At 41.6% G+C, this 19032-nt stretch overlaps 1 protein-coding gene across 3 annotated transcripts in view; it reads left to right on the top strand.

Moving 5' to 3' along the window:
• GLIS1 (GLIS family zinc finger 1) overlaps positions 1-19032 on the top strand; it is a 211130-nt gene that overhangs the window by 168849 nt on the left and 23249 nt on the right. Inside the window, exons 6-8 of one of the 3 annotated variants that reach the window (XM_055725190.1) lie at positions 2909-3019; positions 6842-6974; positions 15481-15631. In XM_055725190.1, the coding sequence (XP_055581165.1) occupies positions 2909-3019; positions 6842-6974; positions 15481-15631 (395 nt within the window). The remainder of the gene's footprint in view (positions 1-2908; positions 3020-6841; positions 6975-15480; positions 15632-19032) is intronic. The other 2 variants (XM_055725191.1, XM_055725192.1) reach the window with 2 other exon arrangements.

The raw sequence follows: 19032 nt of genomic DNA, 5'->3' as shown, positions 1-19032 counted from the left end.
CTGTAAGAAACAAATTCTTTCCTTATGTACAGTTGGTAGATTCTGGCTTAACTGTACAAGTCTTCTCACTTGCCTTGCAGAGAAGATGGGAGCCTGTCTCGTGTCTTTGGCTCCAATAAAATTAAATCACCCTATTATGGGGAAGGAAAGTAAGTACACAACTTTGCAGACCAGTTAAGTCCTCAGCATAAAGCTTCTAAAGAATAGCAGGCAGACTTGTTCCTTTGTCTTTTTCAAAGAAGTGAATGTATGGTTTAACGTTTGGCCAAGTGTTTATGGGGCAGAACTTTTGAGTTTAATTGATATTTACTTTTTAAGCAGTTACACATTTCAGACAGTGCAGCATTAAGGAATGTCTAATGTACATTATGCCTTGCAAAAACAAACAAGTAAGAGAAGCGAGTCAGTCACATTTTCCAAACCAAAGCACACTTACAATAACAATGTTTTATTTATTTGAGAGTCAACCTGAGATATTTGAATTTGTAATTAGTTAAAAAATGCGTCTCTTTTGAAAGTGGATATACTAAACTGGGTGCACAGTTTTGAAATTTAACTGCTTGACTCTAATAGATATATATTTTGTATTAGCGAAAGGCACAAATGGCATCCCGTTTATAGTTTTGGAGGAGAATTCAAATGGTTACTCAAATAAGTAGAAATTCTTATATGTGTTGATCTGTGCATTATTGAAGACAAATCTCTTAACTTTCTATTTTCTTTTCCTTTCCCTTTATCTCTGTCTTTATTGTCTGAAATGCTCATAAATCAGGAAAAAGGTACAGTACTCATTTTCTAACTTTCTTAAGTGTCTAAAAATAACCTCCATGCTATTCTGTTGCAGGTTCTTTAAAAATGTTTCTGTAGTCCTACAACACAGTAACTAACTTCCACTTATCTGGTTTAATTGAAGTTCTGTGGTTTAGCTTACTGTATGGTGTGCTTACGTGAATGTGAAAAGGAACAGAGCTGCAGGATGGTGCTACTGTGCAGACTGCACGTTGTGTTAGCTCAGTGGACAGAGTAACTGCCTGGAATGTCAAAGCAAACAGCCACAAACCTTTTCAAGGGCAGTCAGATTTTCGTCTAGTTTCCCTGTCACCAAGTTGAATGATTCTATCACTAATTTGAATGACATCAAGGATGTGAAAAATACTCTGCTAGTTTTTCTGCTAAGGGATTTGTTAAAGTTTTCCATACTTTTTCCTCAGGTGTCAGTTCTCTGTGTTCCAGACACTCTCAATAAATCTGCTCTGCCCTGTAACTTTCTGGGTAGGTGCGGTGTTAGCCTGTAAGGTCATGGATTGGTGAATGATTTTATTATTCCTTCAGAAATTTCCTGCTGGCTGGACAGAGCAGCAATACTTATCCTCTGGAGGTACTTACAAAGAAAAGGGGTTTATATAGACTGCTTATTCCTTATTGAGTGCATTTGGAATTGGTTTTAAAGCTGCTCAATGTAGGTCACTCCATCATTTATCTTCTCCAAAAGGAGAATCTGCAAATCATTTCAGAGACTTACTAGTGTATGCTAGTTTGATCGAATCTCTACTAAATCATCTGGAAGTAGATCCTTCTCCTGGGTAGACGCAGAACAAAGGGAACGTGTCTGTCCCTGTGGTAAAAAGGGCATGTCATCACTCCTCCAGGAGCACAGCAACTTGTTTAAAGGACCTCTCAGTCACTTCCCCCAAAACTGGTGGGTTTTTTTCCATTTTGTGCATAGTCTTTCTGAAACCAAGTTGGGGATTAAAGAATGTGGCACTGAGGTCACAACAAACCAGTTTTCTACTTTGGTAAGACTCCAAAAGGACTTGCTAGTCCAAGTGAGAAGGCTAAGGTAATGTTGACAGATGAGGCAAGAAAACAGAAAAAAATAATGTTCCACTTGACTTTAAAACTTTGTGAGCTTTGACAGGCAGCGCTATTTCGCTATCACTGAAGTCGACGGCTACTTAATAACAAGCACCAGAGCCCCTTCGCTGCAGTTGGTAATTGCACATTCATTTGGTGGCTGTACTGTAACACAGGGATAGTGTTTCATTTGTTGGGAGTTAGGCATAACTAAGAGAAGAACTTGATGAGGCTTTCAGTCATTGGGACTCCAGAATCAGCGGTTAAACTGGAGCATCCTTTTTTTATTTTTAATTTTATTTTCCTATGAGAAGAGAGCACTGGAACTGCCTGCCTAGAATCAGATGGTTTTCCCAGGAGATAGTGCTCAAACTGTGCTACATAAAAGTGGCAAGCTCTGCCACATGCCAGAATCAGCTGGAAAGTCTTCCCGACAAAATCAACAATAGTGGATTTTTCTTTCTGTATTGATTTGCTCAGATGTTAATGTTTGATGCAGGTTGTTTGGTTAGGAGTTATAAAAAGAAAGACGTTGCTGCTGTTATTCAAAAGAGGGGTGAGGTATGAAGGAAACCAAATGTGTGCTATGCCACAGGTTTTGCTCTGCTGCATATGGAGCTGTTGTAAAAACTTCGTAAATCAGAACTCAAAACCAGAGCTACTATATTTTTAACTATACTGGGTGATCTCATGATCATTTTGTCTACTGTAAAATCTAGAAAAAAAAGTAATGCTCTCAAACCCCATCCAGTTACATCTCTAGCATTTAACTCAGCCCAGTAATCTATATCCAGCATGCCGGAGTATAGATGTGTCAAGTGCTCTCGGTGCTTGCACGGAGCGCAAAACCAGAGCTATCAATGTGGTTCTTCTGTTTGCATCAGGTCTGGTTGCGTACACAGAGGAGACAGAGCAAATGTGGAAACAGCAAACAGAGCAAACAGCACAGGCTTAACACTGCGTTTCACAGAAACTGCCATCCTTCGGCGCTCTGTGTGCTGATCGTAGGGATGCAGAGGAATATGAAATCTTTTCCCTTTCCTCACATTTACAGAAACCCTATGCCTGTCAGATTCCTGGCTGCTCCAAACGCTACACTGACCCCAGCTCTCTGCGCAAACATGTGAAAGCTCATTCAGCCAAAGAACAACAGGTGCGTAAGAAGGTAAGACCCACTAGTCATCTCCAGATCTCCTTGATACAGTTATTTTGAATTTACCTTTAGTTTATATATTTTCAAATCAGAGTTATTCTACAATATCACTAGAAGAAAACAAGTTGAGCTAATTTTCCTGTTGTTTTTTAATCACTATTGTTAACCAGTCCATCTTACACTTAGCACTTTCAAGGCTACCACCCTGGTTTTGGTTTGCCCCCCACTTTCTCTCCAAGCATTTCTTCCCTGTTCATCTTTCATACGCAAGCCCAAATTCTGCTGTCATTCACATAAACTGGCCATGCATTGAGTCTCTGCAATCAGCTAGTAAGTACATGTTGGCAGATCATCTAAAACACAAATGGAACTAAACCAAGATACTATGGAAATGTCGGGAAAGGAGCACTTGTAATAGTTGAGAATGAACCCCCCACACACTTTTCCCACCACATCTGTATTTAAAATGCATTTATAAATCATTCCAAACCCAGACTGGTAGTTATGTTTTCACTAGTATTAGATTCAAATAAGTATTTTGGTTTCTGTGGGCAAAATCCTGAACTTATTATTAAATGGGGATGCTCACGGACACCAGCCCAGGATCAGACACTTATTTATTACACATTTGTACACACAGTTTGTAAATAGATGATTGGGACCCCACAGAGCTGGTCTGTGACAGAACAGACCATGAGCATACTTCAAGCCCAGGAGTGGAAAGGAATGCAAGCCTTAGTGCACACTTACAGTTAGTTCAATAAGCAGCAATGATGTCTTCCCCCAGCTGCCTCGCCACTACCAAGAGCATCACAGATGAGACAGCAAAGCATGTTTAAAGGATGGAGGACAGAGCAGAAATGACAGCCTGGCAAGATAGAGCTAGGGAGCAGCTAGTTTGAAAAAATGTCAAAGGTTGGAACCAAAGTACCAGAGAGCAAAGAGAGGAACATGTGGAGAGAAGAAACAATAAGAGAACACAGGTGATCTTAGTTGCAGAACTTGGCATGAGCCATGGAGGAGTAAGAAGGATGTCAAAAAGGCCTAAATATCCTGCTGGAATACAACTGTGATAAGTTCATACTGATTTGTCCAGCCATACCCTCTGTCTTACACTCCTTCCCCCCTGCTGCCCCTCTTCTACAATTTTCACTTGGCTAGATTCATCAGTCTGAACTTATAGTCCACTTTCCTAGGACAGCTGTCTGTCCCCCACTTCTTCCTGTAACCTTCCTCTGTGTCAGGTGCATGCAGTCTGAGTAACAGTTCCTACAATATCAGTGTTCAGAATTGTGCACGTTATTTCAAATAGTCAGTCAAGAAACACCCATTACATGCTGAGCTTTGTGCCGTGGAGTAATATTCATGCCTAGCACTCATCCAATGCCCGCACCCGTCCAGTCTGCTGCTTCTCCATATATTGGGTCCAGTCAGAACTTCTCTTTAGCTTGGTAGAGCTGGAAAGGACTGCCTAGTTTTCAAGCCCAATTTTGTATTATCTGGCCATGTGGTTTCACTGCAGCTCTCTATTTTAGAACGTTCCACAGGGTGTGCTGTGCACACACCTCCCACAGCACAGGTCACAAAATTCCCAACGCTTCCCTAGAGCAACCTTTAGATCTTCATGAGAGTAAGAATCAGAAAGCCATAGCAGTAATTGGCCACAGAAAAAAGATTGACTGTGGCACCAAGTTATTTTGCAATAGCAAGTTCTTTGTGACAGGAAGATTTTGTTACGGGAACTTCTCAGCTGATTGTGGAAAGTGGCCATGCTCCCTATGCCAAAGGAGAGAAGCTCCCCATCTTTGCTTCCTGTGGTTGCTGATGTACTTCTTGGGGGAAGAAAGAGGGAATTATTTCCTAATACTGAACATGGGTATCATTTGTTCAGCTTGTATACTGCGCTGAATGCATTAATGTGTTAACATCCTTTACATCTGGACAAAGGAACAGTCCCCACTGTTATACCGTCACCTGCTGAGGCCTATTTCCAGTTCTATGAAGAAAGGTGGGAAAAAAAACCCTAAATCCAAACTTTGTCTTAAGGGGCACAAAGTTCTTCCTTTGCATAAGCAGCGGGAGGCCTTAAGCACAGAATCAATATAGAACAAATGCAGTACACACCAATTGCAAACTTAAGCTGCTTGGATGTACCAAGACATCAAATAGCTGGGGTTTCATATCTCTTAATCTCCTGGCTTGAGGAATTTCCCTCCATGCATATATATACTCTCCCATAGACTTATCAAGTCTATCTTAAAATAATGTTAGTTCCTGGCCTCCCACACCTTATTTGGTAGACCAGTCTAAATCTGCACTCGTCCAGTGGTTTGAAATCATCTTCAGATTTCCTGTCTCACTTATCCATGATAACATCATGAATACTTGATCCTGTGTCTTTTTTCCTTGAACTTAAAAGGCATCTGAAAAAACAGCAGATTTAAAGTGCATTTAGATGAGGCTCTCTTAAAAGGGACCAAAGCAAATCTGACTCATAAAGAATAATACACACACACACACCACCACCACCCCCAATTATTTCACTTAAATGTATTATGGGGGAAAAAAAACCCCTTTCACAACTAAATAAATCTTGGTGTTATTGAAATGGTGACAATCTACTTTGGATTTCAGGTTTAGGAAAAAAGGGAAAAGACTTTATGCTCACTTGGTCATTTTTGGTTTAACTCAGAAGATGCAACTTGTCTGTTGGTATCAGCTTCCCAGGAGTTCTGAGTGGAAATTACTTAGCCAAGAAAGAAAAATTGACAGGCTGCTCTGCCCACATGTCTTGGTTGAGAGATGCTACCAAAATCTGCCACCTCTGATATAAAATAAAATGCCTGAACTTAGGCTTACATCAAAAGAATCTTGAATATTTAGTTCATAGCTTAGAAGATGACTGCGGTGATAATATTTGGGTTGTTCTGAAAGGCTTTACAAGAACAAAATAGGAGAAAGTTAGCTGTTAATTTAGTAGTAGTTTAAGTTTAATTGGCTGCAGATGCACTTTGTGGTCCAAATGTTAGATGTTTATCTTGAACCAACAAATGGCTGTATAGCAGAATTCTAAATAGGTTTGCCTGGACCTTTTATTTAGCATAACCAAACCCAGGGGAGATTGGTATGCAAAACTGTAAACGTAAAGACAATAACTATTTATTAATGGCTATAGAATATGATGGCTGTTTGTGTAATGTGAGCACTATATTATGACAAAAGCTTGGCAACATCAGCATGTTTGAAAGAGAATTAGAAATGCTTTTCTTTCTTAATTCTCCTCTCCTGCTGTTTTTAATATGATCGACATTGTGGTTTGCAAGAGTTTGCTTCAGACACTTCTGCCAGAGCTTTAATTTACATGGAGAACAGCTGACATATCAGTGATACCTCTTACACGTTACTGACAGCGCATTATTCCACCAGTTCTAATCTGATAAGCACAAACGCTTTTCCCTATCGAATGTCTTTCCAAGTGTCACAGTTACAAGGTGATGCAATCCTTTTGCCACAGAACCCAAGAAACTACAGAAAGCCTGAAAATATGCAGTTACATTACTCAGGAAGGTTTGAAGAAACACAGGGTACATTATTTTCTGAAGCAAATTATTGTTGATTTAAGATTAGCACACTTGTGCACTTAAGAAAACCAAAAAAATCTCTAATTAAAAATACCAAATAATAGATACATCCTCAATTACACCAAGTTCCTAAGAATGACATTTTATTCCTTCCTTCTATGCATAATCTCTAAGCAAAGAGACAGATGAATTTAATTAGAAGTTACTGGATTTGCTTTGAAATAAACATGTTTGTTTTGTCCTCTTCTTGTAGCTAAATTCATGTACCGATATTGAACAAGATGTCCTAAGCGAATGCTTAGCTATACAACAACTCCACACATCTTCACAACACATTTTGGATGGGAAATGTGGTAGATCTGTAGGCCACCATGATTTAATTACAGGTAAGAATACTTCTAATAAGTATGGTGTCATATGTCATATAATACAGGATTTAAAACAGAAAAAGTTATGGGTCTAATTTGCTACTATGGAAGATGAAAAAAACCCACCAAAACCAATAAAATGAAGTAATTTTGTGAGTTGTTTGCTACGGCCTGACATTTTTTTTTCAGAGTTAGTCAGCCCAAGAGCTCCTATTAATGTCACATGAAGGAGGTAGCAGCCTTGCTGAAAGTCTGCCTTTATCCATTTGTTCTCTTTTTTAAAAGTTTGCCTTGGCTTCGGCAGAATGCAGGTGCATGAGCTTTGCTAAAGCCAAATGAGTTCTCTAGCAAAGACAAAAGCACGCAGCAGTAAGGTTTTCCAGCTCTTTGGGAGCTGCAAAGAAGTTGATGAGGCCGTGTATTATCATGCACTGTGTGATTATAACAAATAATATGGTGATGTATGAATGGAGCAAAAGCTTGAATTTCAAATGTCAAACATAGTGTTTTAATTATCTTTGCTAGTATTTCATCTTCCTTTCATTCCTTCTTGTCTGTCTTTTCTTTCTTTCTTGTGGTTTCAACAAAAGCTGGCCCCTTTCAAGGATGTTAGACTGTTCTATGCGTTTTATAGGAAGAGAAAAAATGCTTCCATTCCCTTCTGCTGAAAATGAGATCTAGATTCACAACTTTTGAACCTCAGTAGAGGATCCTGAATCAGGGGTGTAACAACCTCAGGTTCTTGCTTAGCCAGCAGAGAGAAAGAGGAACTCTGGAAGGTCATCAGTTTAACTGCAATCTGCTTCACGCTGTGAAGGCACCCATATCCCCTCACTGATTCTAGAGATTAGAGTGGGGAACCTTTCACTTAGGTGTTTTCACTCTGGATTCTGTCTGTCCATGTAACTATTTAGCCCTTTTTCTAATTTTCATATTTATTTTATTTTTGGCTTGAGCAACATCATGTATCAGTGAGTTGCAAAGCCCACACTTCTGTGAAAATAATACTTCCCCTGGTTAATTTTGCATGTGCAACTTTCAGATGATGTTCAATGAAAAGAATATGCACATGGACTCTAAGCTGGTCTGCTTCGGTGGAACCTTCTTTGGAAAACCATTCATGTTGCTGCCTTTGAGAGTCCTCTAACTCTGTAATACCCATTTTGGGATGGGGTAACCAATACCATGCAAAAAAATCCAGATTACACCATTCACTTGATTTATAAGCTGTCATTGTCGTGTTTCCTTGTGTCCTTGTCTGTTATGTTACAGACCTATCCTAATACCTTACTAATTTTTTAATGGCAGTTACATATTAGAAATGGGATGGATATATGGCAACATGTTATATCTAGCACTTTGTATGGTCTGGAGAGAATCTCCAGAAAAAAGATGTAACAGATACGAATCACTTTTTCATTCTGTAGTTCTTTAAATAATAATGCATAGTAAACCCAGTTTTGGATAGACTGTTCCTAATTTTAGGGCAGGAATGTGGAGTCTGGTATACCACATGCTGTGCCTGAGAGTGGAGGACAGTCTGAATCATAGAACAGTTTGGGTTGGAAGGGACCCTTAAAGGCCATCTAGTCCAGCCCCCCGCAGTGAGCAGGGACATCTTCAACTCAATCAGGTTGCTCAGAGCCCCATCCCCTGACCTTGAATGTTTGCAGGGCTGGGGCATCTACCACCTCTCTGGGCAACCCCTGCCAGTGTTTCACCACCCTCATGGTAAAAAATTTTCTTCCTTATATCTAGTCTGAATCCGCCCTTTTTTAGTTTAAAACCATGACCCCTTGTCCTATCGCTACAGGCCCCGATAAAAGCTTTGACCTCATCTTTCTTATAAACCCCCTTCATGTACTCAAAGGCTGCAATAAGGTCTCGCCAGAGTCTTCTCTTCTCCAGGCTGAACTCTCTCAGCCTTTCCTCATAGGAGGAGGTGTTTAGATTGCAGAACAGAGCCAAGATGAGACACAAAAAGGGAGGGATGCCATTTTTGAAGACTTTACTCTCAAACTTGGTCAATATTATAAAAAGTTCAGTGCTATTAAAATCCAAAATTATTCCTAAAATTATTTAACTTAAAGCAAAATTAATCTATCTTGTTTTAAGATGCACTTTATCTTCTTTCAGTTCCACTGTGGAGGAGAGGCTTGACTTGGTATTACTAAATATGTTTAAAATCGATTTAGTAACTGAGTACAAGCTTTCCAGACAAACCCTAGCTTGTTTCTGTTGAGGCTTAGAGAAATCCAATTGTAAATGAGGATTAGAAAACAAAAATGCCTGGTGATAATTCCCCTGCACCCAGGGAAGAGCTGATGCACTTTATTAATACATTTTGCTTTGTAAAAGCAAAGTAATAAATTACTAAAAATTACTTAGGCAAGAATCTGCTGGTTTTTTTCTCACTCCAAACCTTAAAAAGTAAAAAATGCATCCTGGTTGACATGTCCTATTCTCCTTTCTAGTTCAATTTATGCTAAAATGTCAGAATATGACTTGTTAACAGAACGGAGTAGAAGGGGAAATAACCCATCATTCTAACATTGTTCCCCTGGGAGTCTGCACTCACGGTTTATACCTAGCTCCTCAAAAAGTGGCAGAAAGCTGGAGGGACTTGAGGGCATTATTTCCATCCTCTGTCTTTGTCCTCTGCACTCTTTAAGATCTGTGAGAGCAGTCCGTGGCCTCAGCTCTCCACCCTTGGCAGTCCAGTGTAGCTGAAGCATGGCTTGGCGTCTCGCTTCCAGGCAGGACAGGAAAGACAGTGACATTTCCCTCGGAACAGTCTGCACTTAAGAACCTCAGAAACAGCCTCAGATTTCAAGTGAAAACAATAAAACAGGAAAAGAGTTATTAACTTACAGATAAACAGACCAGCCCTAACCTCTCTGTGTCACTTCTGAGAACCTCTTGTGAAATTAAGGATTTTATCTATCAATAATACTGGCTTTCTCTGATATGATTTCTTTGCTGATTATATCAATCCATCACCAGGATGTTGTAAAAAAACTAGTAAATCATCCCTGATACTTCCATCAGGTCAACCAATGAGACCCCATCACATGCACAGTATGAAAAAGTGCCAGGGAAAATAAATCAAGATTTGAACAACTGTTTTACAGTGAAAAAGAAGTTGCTTCATACTGTGCATAGTACAATTCCATAGGCAAAACTGTTCCTCTGTCATGTTTTAGGGCACATAAGCTAGAGCGCTGATCCTTACAGAATCAAAGCATAAGGACATTCTTGCTGCCACCTATAGTCTGCAATCATTGCACATAGGCTCTTTCAAATAAGCAGAGGTAATATTTCTGGAGAAACCATCTGTAACACTCTATATAGGATATACATGGATCAATACAGTATATGATGTCCTCTTGATTCCAGGTCAAATTATGAAAATGTTCATGGTTTTGGCTTTTGAGTTTGGGTTTCCCACCCCCCTCCCCCCCCTTTTTTTTTCCCTGAAGAAACCACATTATTAATGTGCAGAGCTCTGGGGTTTAGGGATCGCCTGGATTCCTGGAGAGTTTCAGTTTTGTCTTTCTCCGAGTTAAAGCACATTTTAAATATGTCAGGGATGAAAGCCAATCACCGAAAAAAATGAAATATTTAAAAAGCTCTCATTCCTTGTGTCTGACTTCAAAGCAGGTTTGTGCTTAGGACTGGGTAAGACAGTGAGCAAAAGACTGTTTTGCAGTCAGAGGAACCCATCGTTAGCTTAAATCTTCCTCCTTTTTCCCTCCTCATAACTAAGATGCTTCATGGCTGCATACATTCAACTCTAGCTGTGCCCAAGAGCTCCTATCACTCTCCCTGCAAAGGAAGCGTCTCCATTTAGGTAATTCCACTCGGGCATCTTCTCTGGGCACATTTTGTTATTGTTTTTCTGGTCTCAGCATAGAGCTGGGGGAAAAAAGTTGCTAGTCACAGATGTTCAGAGTACTGTTTTGGCAACGGATGTTAAGGTTAAAGGCCAAGCCATTTAAAATATTGATTGATGACATATATTTACAAGCTAAGATGGTCAATGCGTGAAGAGGCTCAAGGTGCACAGTCCTGAAGTGGTTGCACTTGCAGGAGCAGTCATTCATAACAGCTATAAAGGCTTCTGTGTGGCTTCAAATAATCAGAATATTATAGCTTGCTGCTGGAAAAAAAAAAAAAAAAGGAAGAAAAACTGTAAAACGAGTGAAATTTTAGAAGTATTGAAAATTATACTGAGGCTGGACTAGCAACTGCTCTTCCCGCCTTGAGTTCTTCTACCACAGAGGCACCTAGTTTCCTGGGCAAAGGGATCCACGCAGCAAAGGCAGCATTTCTCTCCCTTCGAAAAGATCTTCCTTTCCATTAGGGCTTGGCAGTGGGAAGGATTTCATACACCCTCATATCAGCAGATACTTCCTGCTTCCCTGAACGAGGCAGTTCGCACTCTCTCTTTCCTGATAAACTGCCACTGCCAATATTTCATTCTAAAAGCACCATCTTTGGGCTTAACACCCATGAACATACCATTAGGTAGTCATGGAATCACAGTGACAGCAGCTCCAAACTCTGAGTGCCCTTAAGTCTGGAATAAAATACGTCAAAATGAATGCCGGTAGCAGAATAAATGGCTGGTAGCTGATAGCATTCATAGTGCCTAGTATAGCACACCCTGCACAGTGCCCACGGCCAGAGAAAGGTCTGTCCCTCTGAGGGAAGGGAGGTTTATGTTCTGTTGGAGTGCCCCTGTTTTGCACTGTGTGAGATAAATAACTTTAAACTTAAGTACCAATTTGGTCCTCAGTGACTCAACAGAAATGACTAATGTCTCATTGCAGGCTCACATGGAATCTTGTAGTAAATCCCATCTTCCATTGTCTGTGCCACATGGCCCTCGAAGTACTCTTAATTATAGGCAGACACGCCATGCAAGCAAAGCAAGTGAACAATAGGGTCGATTCTTTGTCTACGTTGGCTCGTGTCTTGGCTTTCTCACTATCCAGAAGCTTCAGGAGCAGATGCAGCCCTCATCCAAATGGTCGGCTGTGCAGTCTCAGAGCCTCACCACCAGGCCCAGGAGCACGCATCGCCGTGTCTGATGCCAGAGCAGCCTCGCAGCTCCCCCCACCCCTCCCCAGTAGCCCTGTGTCTGAGGGATGCATGCTGCACAAGTCAGGGCTCCGGGTTTAGTTGTGCTTCCTTAGGAAGCAAGGCTTACGTAATCATTTTGCTCGCCTCTCTGTCCACATGTGTGGCAGTCCCCTTCCCCACAGTATTTTCTTAAATCCATTAGCCGAGCTCAACCACATTTGACAAACGCCTCAAAGATAATTGCGCTCTGACAAGTTTCATGAATACTGGCAGCTGGATACCAGAGAGTGGCACCCAAAATTAGTGTTCCCACTGTGGGAGAGGCGGGCAGGGCTCAGCTGTGACACATGCTGCTTGGCAGCAGGCAGCACACGTGTAGCGCCACATTTGTCTAAGTGTCGCAGAGGATATGGGGACAGCTGGGTTTACCCCAACATGCTTCAGCCGACGTTGCGGTGGGCTGCCGATCTAGCAGTGCCGTGGAGAGGGGGTGTCAGTGCATGGGGAGCCAGTGGCTTCTGGGGTGAGGCAGCACAAGCTGTGGTGTGGAAGCGGGGTGGGGGGATGTGAGGACGAGAGATGCCGCATGTCAAACTGAGCGTGAGCGAGGGTGTTGTGGTAAGTAAAGATGCAGGAAAAGGAAAACTCACTGATGAGCAAACCCTACAAGCCTCAGCACATGCGTTCCCCAAGCAGGGACCTTTTCTGCAGAAGGTGTGATCAGTAAATCAAAAGATGGATAAACTGAGGGTAGATGGAAGAAGGCCCACTTTACCTAGGAGAGCAGGTCCACAGCTAGACAACTTCTCAAGCCCAGGAGTGGGAAATGGGTGTCTACCCTAGTAGTTCCACAGATGATTAAAGTCCTCTGCATAGTGGTTGGCTATGACAGAAGCTCAAGGTGACAGGGATTCTGGTTTCATTTCATTTTCTGATGGGGCGGGTTTGATACATGGGATCATACAGGACTTGGCTCCTGGACATATGGATGTGTGGGGTGTTTTTTTTAACATTTTCTTGCTTCTCTACAGGGGTATGCTGATTGGAGGCACTCTGCTACTCTGTCTTTCTAATCCACCTCAGGCAAAGAATTGAACTATCCTCAGTAGCTGAGACAGTAAGGAAGGGGCCAGGAGAGACATATTAAATATTCATGAACTGTTCAGGGGTGGGATTGTGAGATAAAACATTGAGTGTGTTTACTGGCCACCACAGTGCTAAAACTACTTTTTGGGGGGTTTTGAGCTTTTTGTTCAAGTTACTGACAGGGGCCAGTAATAGTCTGCTAGCCTTAAAGAGCATAAACGTCTCCTTTTATGTTCAGCAGTTTCCTCCGGGCTGTGCTGCTGATATACCTGAACTGCATGTTGTAGGAGATACAGCTGAAGTGTGAAATGACACTACACAGTCAGGGTCAAATTGGTGTTTGGCTCATCTTCCAAGCCTGATAATAAATGTATAAACAGTAAGGATCTGGGGGAAGTGAAACCATTGTATTATAAAATAGACTGAAGCCACCAGCAGAAAAACAGTGGTTTTGCAATGTAGCATTCTAGCTACTGACTTATTGTTATCAGAAGAGGCTTTGACAAATAAATCCTAGCATCACCTGGGAACATCTGACTTCTTTAAAGCCCCTTCTGTCTGGCTCTCCGTGCAGAAAGCAAGTTGGTTTCACTGGCTGGTTGACAAATGTTCTGTCTAGCAGGAGACAGAGATGATGTGGTTCATTTTTGTTGCTTTAGATCTGTCAACAGCTGAGGAGTCATTGTTCATGAGAGGTTTTTGACTCATCTGAAGTCCCTGACAAAGGTGGCTGGAATCTTGCCTTAGTGGTTCTGCTGTTCAGTCACACAGAAACAGATGCTGACATTCAGCCGTTGCTTATCTGCCCAGAGGGCTGTCACACATTCCCCACAGCTCCAGATTTTCATGTTGCTTTCTGCTTGTTCCATGTCACTGGGAGGGTCTGGGAGCAGTGCCATCCAGAACCCTGTCAGTGACACGGGACATGGCCAAACATAGCTGACACAGTTCTGTCTTCCTGACTGTGTAGCTCTGCACACAGTGAGTGGGAGAGGAAAGATGAATGCTACAGGAGCAGAGGAGGCAAAGAAACTACGTCTTGGAGGGAGCGTGAGGTCTTCTGTGCTGTATAGCTGGACACTGTGGGAGCTGGCAAACTTCATTTGCTCCCCACAGCCTTCAGAACACAATGTCGAGTGGCTGCTCTAGTCCTCCTCTGTGTTCAGATTCCCCGGGGGGCATGCCCTGGTGGGCCAGGACGCTGGGAGATGTCTTATAGGCAGACTTTAAGAAGAGGAGGAGAAAGACAGAGAAACTGAGAACAGAAGGACTAGACTTTTCCAAGAATTGCATCTAGGAGCCAGTCCTTTTTTCCCCTGCCATGGAGTAGCATTTGCAAACAGCGTTTGTACCTCCAGGCAGCAAGCACTTCTGCAGTCTCCCCTCATTACAGAGACCTGCCCTCAGTGCAGCCTTCATGCTAAAAGTCAGTGCCAAGGCCCTGACCCCCAGACAGCCCAGGCTCTTTTAGTGCATGGCTTACTCTTTAGAAGGAAGGCTGTAAGAAAAAAACTTAATCCCAGCATCTTAGAGTGCTGGGCAAAGCTTCCTCAACAAAGTGTGTGCTTGAGGATGTGGTGGGCTCTTGGTGTCTGACTGCCACGGTAGAGGAGAGTGGCCAGAGTCCCCAGAAAAATGGGACATCCACACTCCTTCAGTACCTCTGTGTACTAGTAAACCTTTTGTTTTCATGCTCTTATTAAAAATTTCTCCTCACTCCTCTTTGGATTTAATTTATTGGGGTTTCATTTGTACAATATTTGCTATTTTTGAATTGTCTGGGATGTCCAGCAGCATACTAACTGAAATTCAAATTAAAAAGTTTGAAATTAACAACGAAAAAACCCAGGTCCTGGTCCCCCTTATGCAAGTACAGTGCTCCAAGTTCAATGTCTGATGTAATGTCGGCAAGGTATCATGTACTGTTCTGCTGTCAGTATGAGCTCCATTGTGCTGCAAACAACTGAGCACTGCGGGCTCTCCCTCAGAAGTGTGGTAAAGGCAGGGTGAGAGTCCTGCCAAGGCCTGCCAGCTGTTAGGGGGAGCGCTTACAGGTCTGCTGTCAGAGCACGGAAGAAATGGACCACCTGAGAGGGTTGGAGGGGAGATGTACATGTGTCAGAACACACTGATACAGCTTTGAGTGCTGTTCCAAGCACAGCAGTGTTTGCTGATACTGGTTCTCTGGGTAGGTGACTCCCCCTGGCAGTATGACTCCCCCAACAGAAGTGGGCTGCTGTGTGGTTGTGTCTCAGTGTTCGGTGGAGGAATAGGGAAGGAGTTGGGGACTGTCAAGGACTTATTTGTATGCTTCCTTGCTTATTGTGTTTTGCAAAATGATGTGTGTTCACAGGCATGTACAGTGGTTCCAGCGCTAACCATAACGGTCCCTCACCAGGTATATTGCCGCCTCCTCATGACATCCCTTCAAGACATCATCCACTCGACTCTACTCTTTCCAGTCCACATCACCATCAGTCACCGCTGGAGAGTGCGAGGGAAGGGTACGTGTGAGAAACATGTGCAGTCTTTGTCTGGCATGATAATGAATGATTAATTGTTTATTTTATTTTGCATGGGTGCTGTTCAAGTGGAAAACACTGGCCCAAACTAAGCAATTTTGTTTGGTTTAGAATCATAGAATAATTTAGTTTTGAAGAGACCTCAGAAGGTGATGTCATCCATCCCCTGTGCAAAGCAGGTTGTTCAGGTCCTTGTACTTGTCTTCAACAAAACACACTGAGTTGTTTTTCTTCATAGCACTTAGATTTTTTTTTTTTTTTTTAATTCCTCCTTGATGACTTCTTGTAGGTTTGGATAAGTGCGGAGAACATTTCTCAGCAAAAATGAGAAATCTCACAAAGGGTAAAAACCCAAACTATGACTCACTCAGGAACAAGGGGTGTTTGCCGTAGCTAAGACTTAGGTAGTGTCAGAGTGGCAGGCTTTCTCACTTCCTTGCTCTCTGATAAGATTTTCTGTAATACATGTCTCAGCAGCAGACATTCACTAGCAAGATCCTAATCAGGGAAGAATATATTATCCCACTGATGGTATCGATTGCATTGCTACAGTATGGATTGCATTGCATTGCTACAGTACCTGATATTTCTAAAGGACCATTTGCTCAAGGATCTCATAACGTCTTCTCAACAGTAAAGAATGTTCTGTAAGCCACAAACTTCTGCACTAATGTTTTTGCTCAGATTTTTTTTGGTGCCTAGCCTCATGCAAATTAAATATCAAAGTTACAGTTTTAATTCCCACACTTTGGGCAGGGAGGGGACTCTGATTTTGCTTTACTGATGGGAACCTGGGATACAGAGAGATTAAGAGATTTTTTTTCCCCTAAAAATATGTTGGGGTTCTTTAGCAAATACAGCAATTGAATGCAGAGTTTTCCCATCCTAGTCCAGGGCTGACCTACCCCTTCTTTTATATGGGGAAAGAAAAGCCCGGAAATTTTTTAATTGTATGCTTTAAGCAAAAGGCCGAAGGCAGAATCTATGTGGCATGGAAGGGGCATGATAAGGAAAGGTGCACCTGGAGTAGCTGAAGAACAATCTATCTGATTGAGCGAATTCAATTAGGAACAAATTACTCCATTTTTTTTCTTAATTGGGGAACGAATGCTGTAGCAAGCTTAGCTTCTGTACCCTGTTCCTCCTTCGACCATCTCTTCTGACCTATGCCAGCAGCAGGTACCAGTGCTCCCTCCCAACGTATGATGCATATCTGCCCATCACGGGAATAGACTTCTGTCCCTGTCATGAGATGCCTGTGCCCAATCCTCTGCCTTCCCTGCCATGGCACCCACATTCCCAACTATGTGTTTCCTGTTGGCAGACTCATGCCTGTGGCAGTCACGGCATTTTTGTAGGCACTGGGCATGCTGATTTAGATGGAAGCTACACCAGATAAACAGGAAGTTTTCTGTAGCAGAGAAGGCAGTGAGCGCAAATAGGAAGAAAGGGAGACAGACAGTCCAAAGTGAGGGTAATCCATGAGCAATTCTTTCCCTGCAGAATGGGACTACTTGAGCCTGGGGGAGTAGGATCCCCTCCTGTCACTGCTCCCCAGTGTGCTGCTCAGCTGTTTCCTCTTTGAGTTGGTTCCTAGGGGAGGTAAGGCAAAAAGTCCCAAACAAGAATAAAATGAAGTAAGGATATACTGTGGGAAGGATTTAACAGGCTGTCAGTAAGGTGGCTTTGTTCCTAAGGCACTTCATGTTCTGGTACTGTTGATACGAAATGAAAGCAAAGACTTCAGCAGAATGAGGGCAACAGACAGTTTTTCAGTTTAAGGCTCTGAAGCTCCCAGAGGAATTCTCCTTGCTGCCCCTCATGTCTCCATTCCAGAGTACGGCACTCATCCCTCAGCAGAAACACAAAGCCGAGTGAGCAGAGTTGCTCACGGAACTCCTTCTACCAACATTTTGGTCATTTGCTTAGGCCACAGTTACATCAGAATTCTCTCTGCCGTTTTCAGTTCTAGATGCTTATATACCTAAGTAATGTAAAGTCTTTGCAGAAACACCGTAGTTAATGTGCTATGACAAAATGTGAGATGATAACAGATTTCTAACCATGAACCAAACATCAGGAAATGGAAAGTGGAATGTATTTTTGAATAGTTATTTTAAAACAGGCTATCTAGTTTCATGACATAATTACTTGGAATTTTTCAGCATCTCAAATACCATTTCCTAAACTCAAAGTAATCTGCATTCAGCTTTGTCAATATCCAGCCCAAGATCCTTTTGCTAATTAAATTAATTGTTTATGCTTACGATATTAAGGACTCCTGAAATACAGCCCGTATATGACATTTTAATTGCAAGTACAGAAACATAATGGGAACTAATAGGCCTTGAATTATACTTAGCACAGTTTTGTTTAAAGCATTCATCCATTTAACTGGGCAAAATCACTTAATAATCTAATGCTTGGAGCCACTGAATTATAGAACTGTTACACCTTTGCCAGTTCATAGCAGTATGGCATTACTCATATAAAATATATATAGTTTACAATAGGAAAGAAACACCTAACACTACCTTTCCTCATATCAACCGCTCCAGCTTTCTGGCACACATATAATGTTTTGCCTCATTTGTCAGCTGTCGCAGCATTCATGTTTAAGTAAATGTGAAGAATTTCTATACTGTGAATCAGTACGATGACAAGACTGGATTGCATAGTTTAAGTCTGCGGCATGAACCAAATGATTACTATCAAGAAATCTAATTACTGAGTCATCAAATATGCAAGATGCCAAAAACTACATGAGGCGGAGTACAAATAGTCTACTCAAGTTTGACATAAGATTCAGAATTTGATTTAAGGGCTTTTTCTTTTTTTTTAAAAAAAAGCCCTATGTTATACCATCCTTTGCCAAAGTCAATACCAAGTGCAGCAGTCAATTTTCCCAAATGGTTTGCTAAGACATTTAAATAGTTTGACAAAATTATCTAATTCACTTGAAAATGTTCTAACAAAATCTGACTTCATTACCAAATGTATTTATACTGGCTTTATACAATCTGGAGAGTATTTTTTCAAATTCTGGTATGAAGTGTATGCTAGACCAAAAGATTTTACTTATATTGATATTAATTAAACTAAAAGTGTGTGACTGAGAAATATTCTGGCATCCAGAAAGTGGGCTTGTTGTGATCCAGGTTTAAATATGTATTTATTTTTTATTTCAGGTCGCAAAGGTTTATTTTAGCATTTCTTGTAGAATATGCCATGTATAATGTCTACCTTGGTTTCATTTTGCCCATTGCAAAAATAGTCTATTTTGATTTGTAGCAGAATGGAGACAGAAAAACAGCTTTTAGTATTACATCTGAGGTGAATGTTGCACTTGGCTTGCTTTCTACTATTTTTTTAGCTGTTATTAT

Source organism: Falco cherrug, chromosome 12, assembly GCF_023634085.1.
Source record: "Falco cherrug isolate bFalChe1 chromosome 12, bFalChe1.pri, whole genome shotgun sequence".
NCBI lineage: Eukaryota > Metazoa > Chordata > Aves > Falconiformes > Falconidae > Falco > Falco cherrug.
The sequence above is the reverse complement of the archived record's forward strand: the minus strand, read 5'-3'. Positions and strand labels throughout refer to the sequence as shown.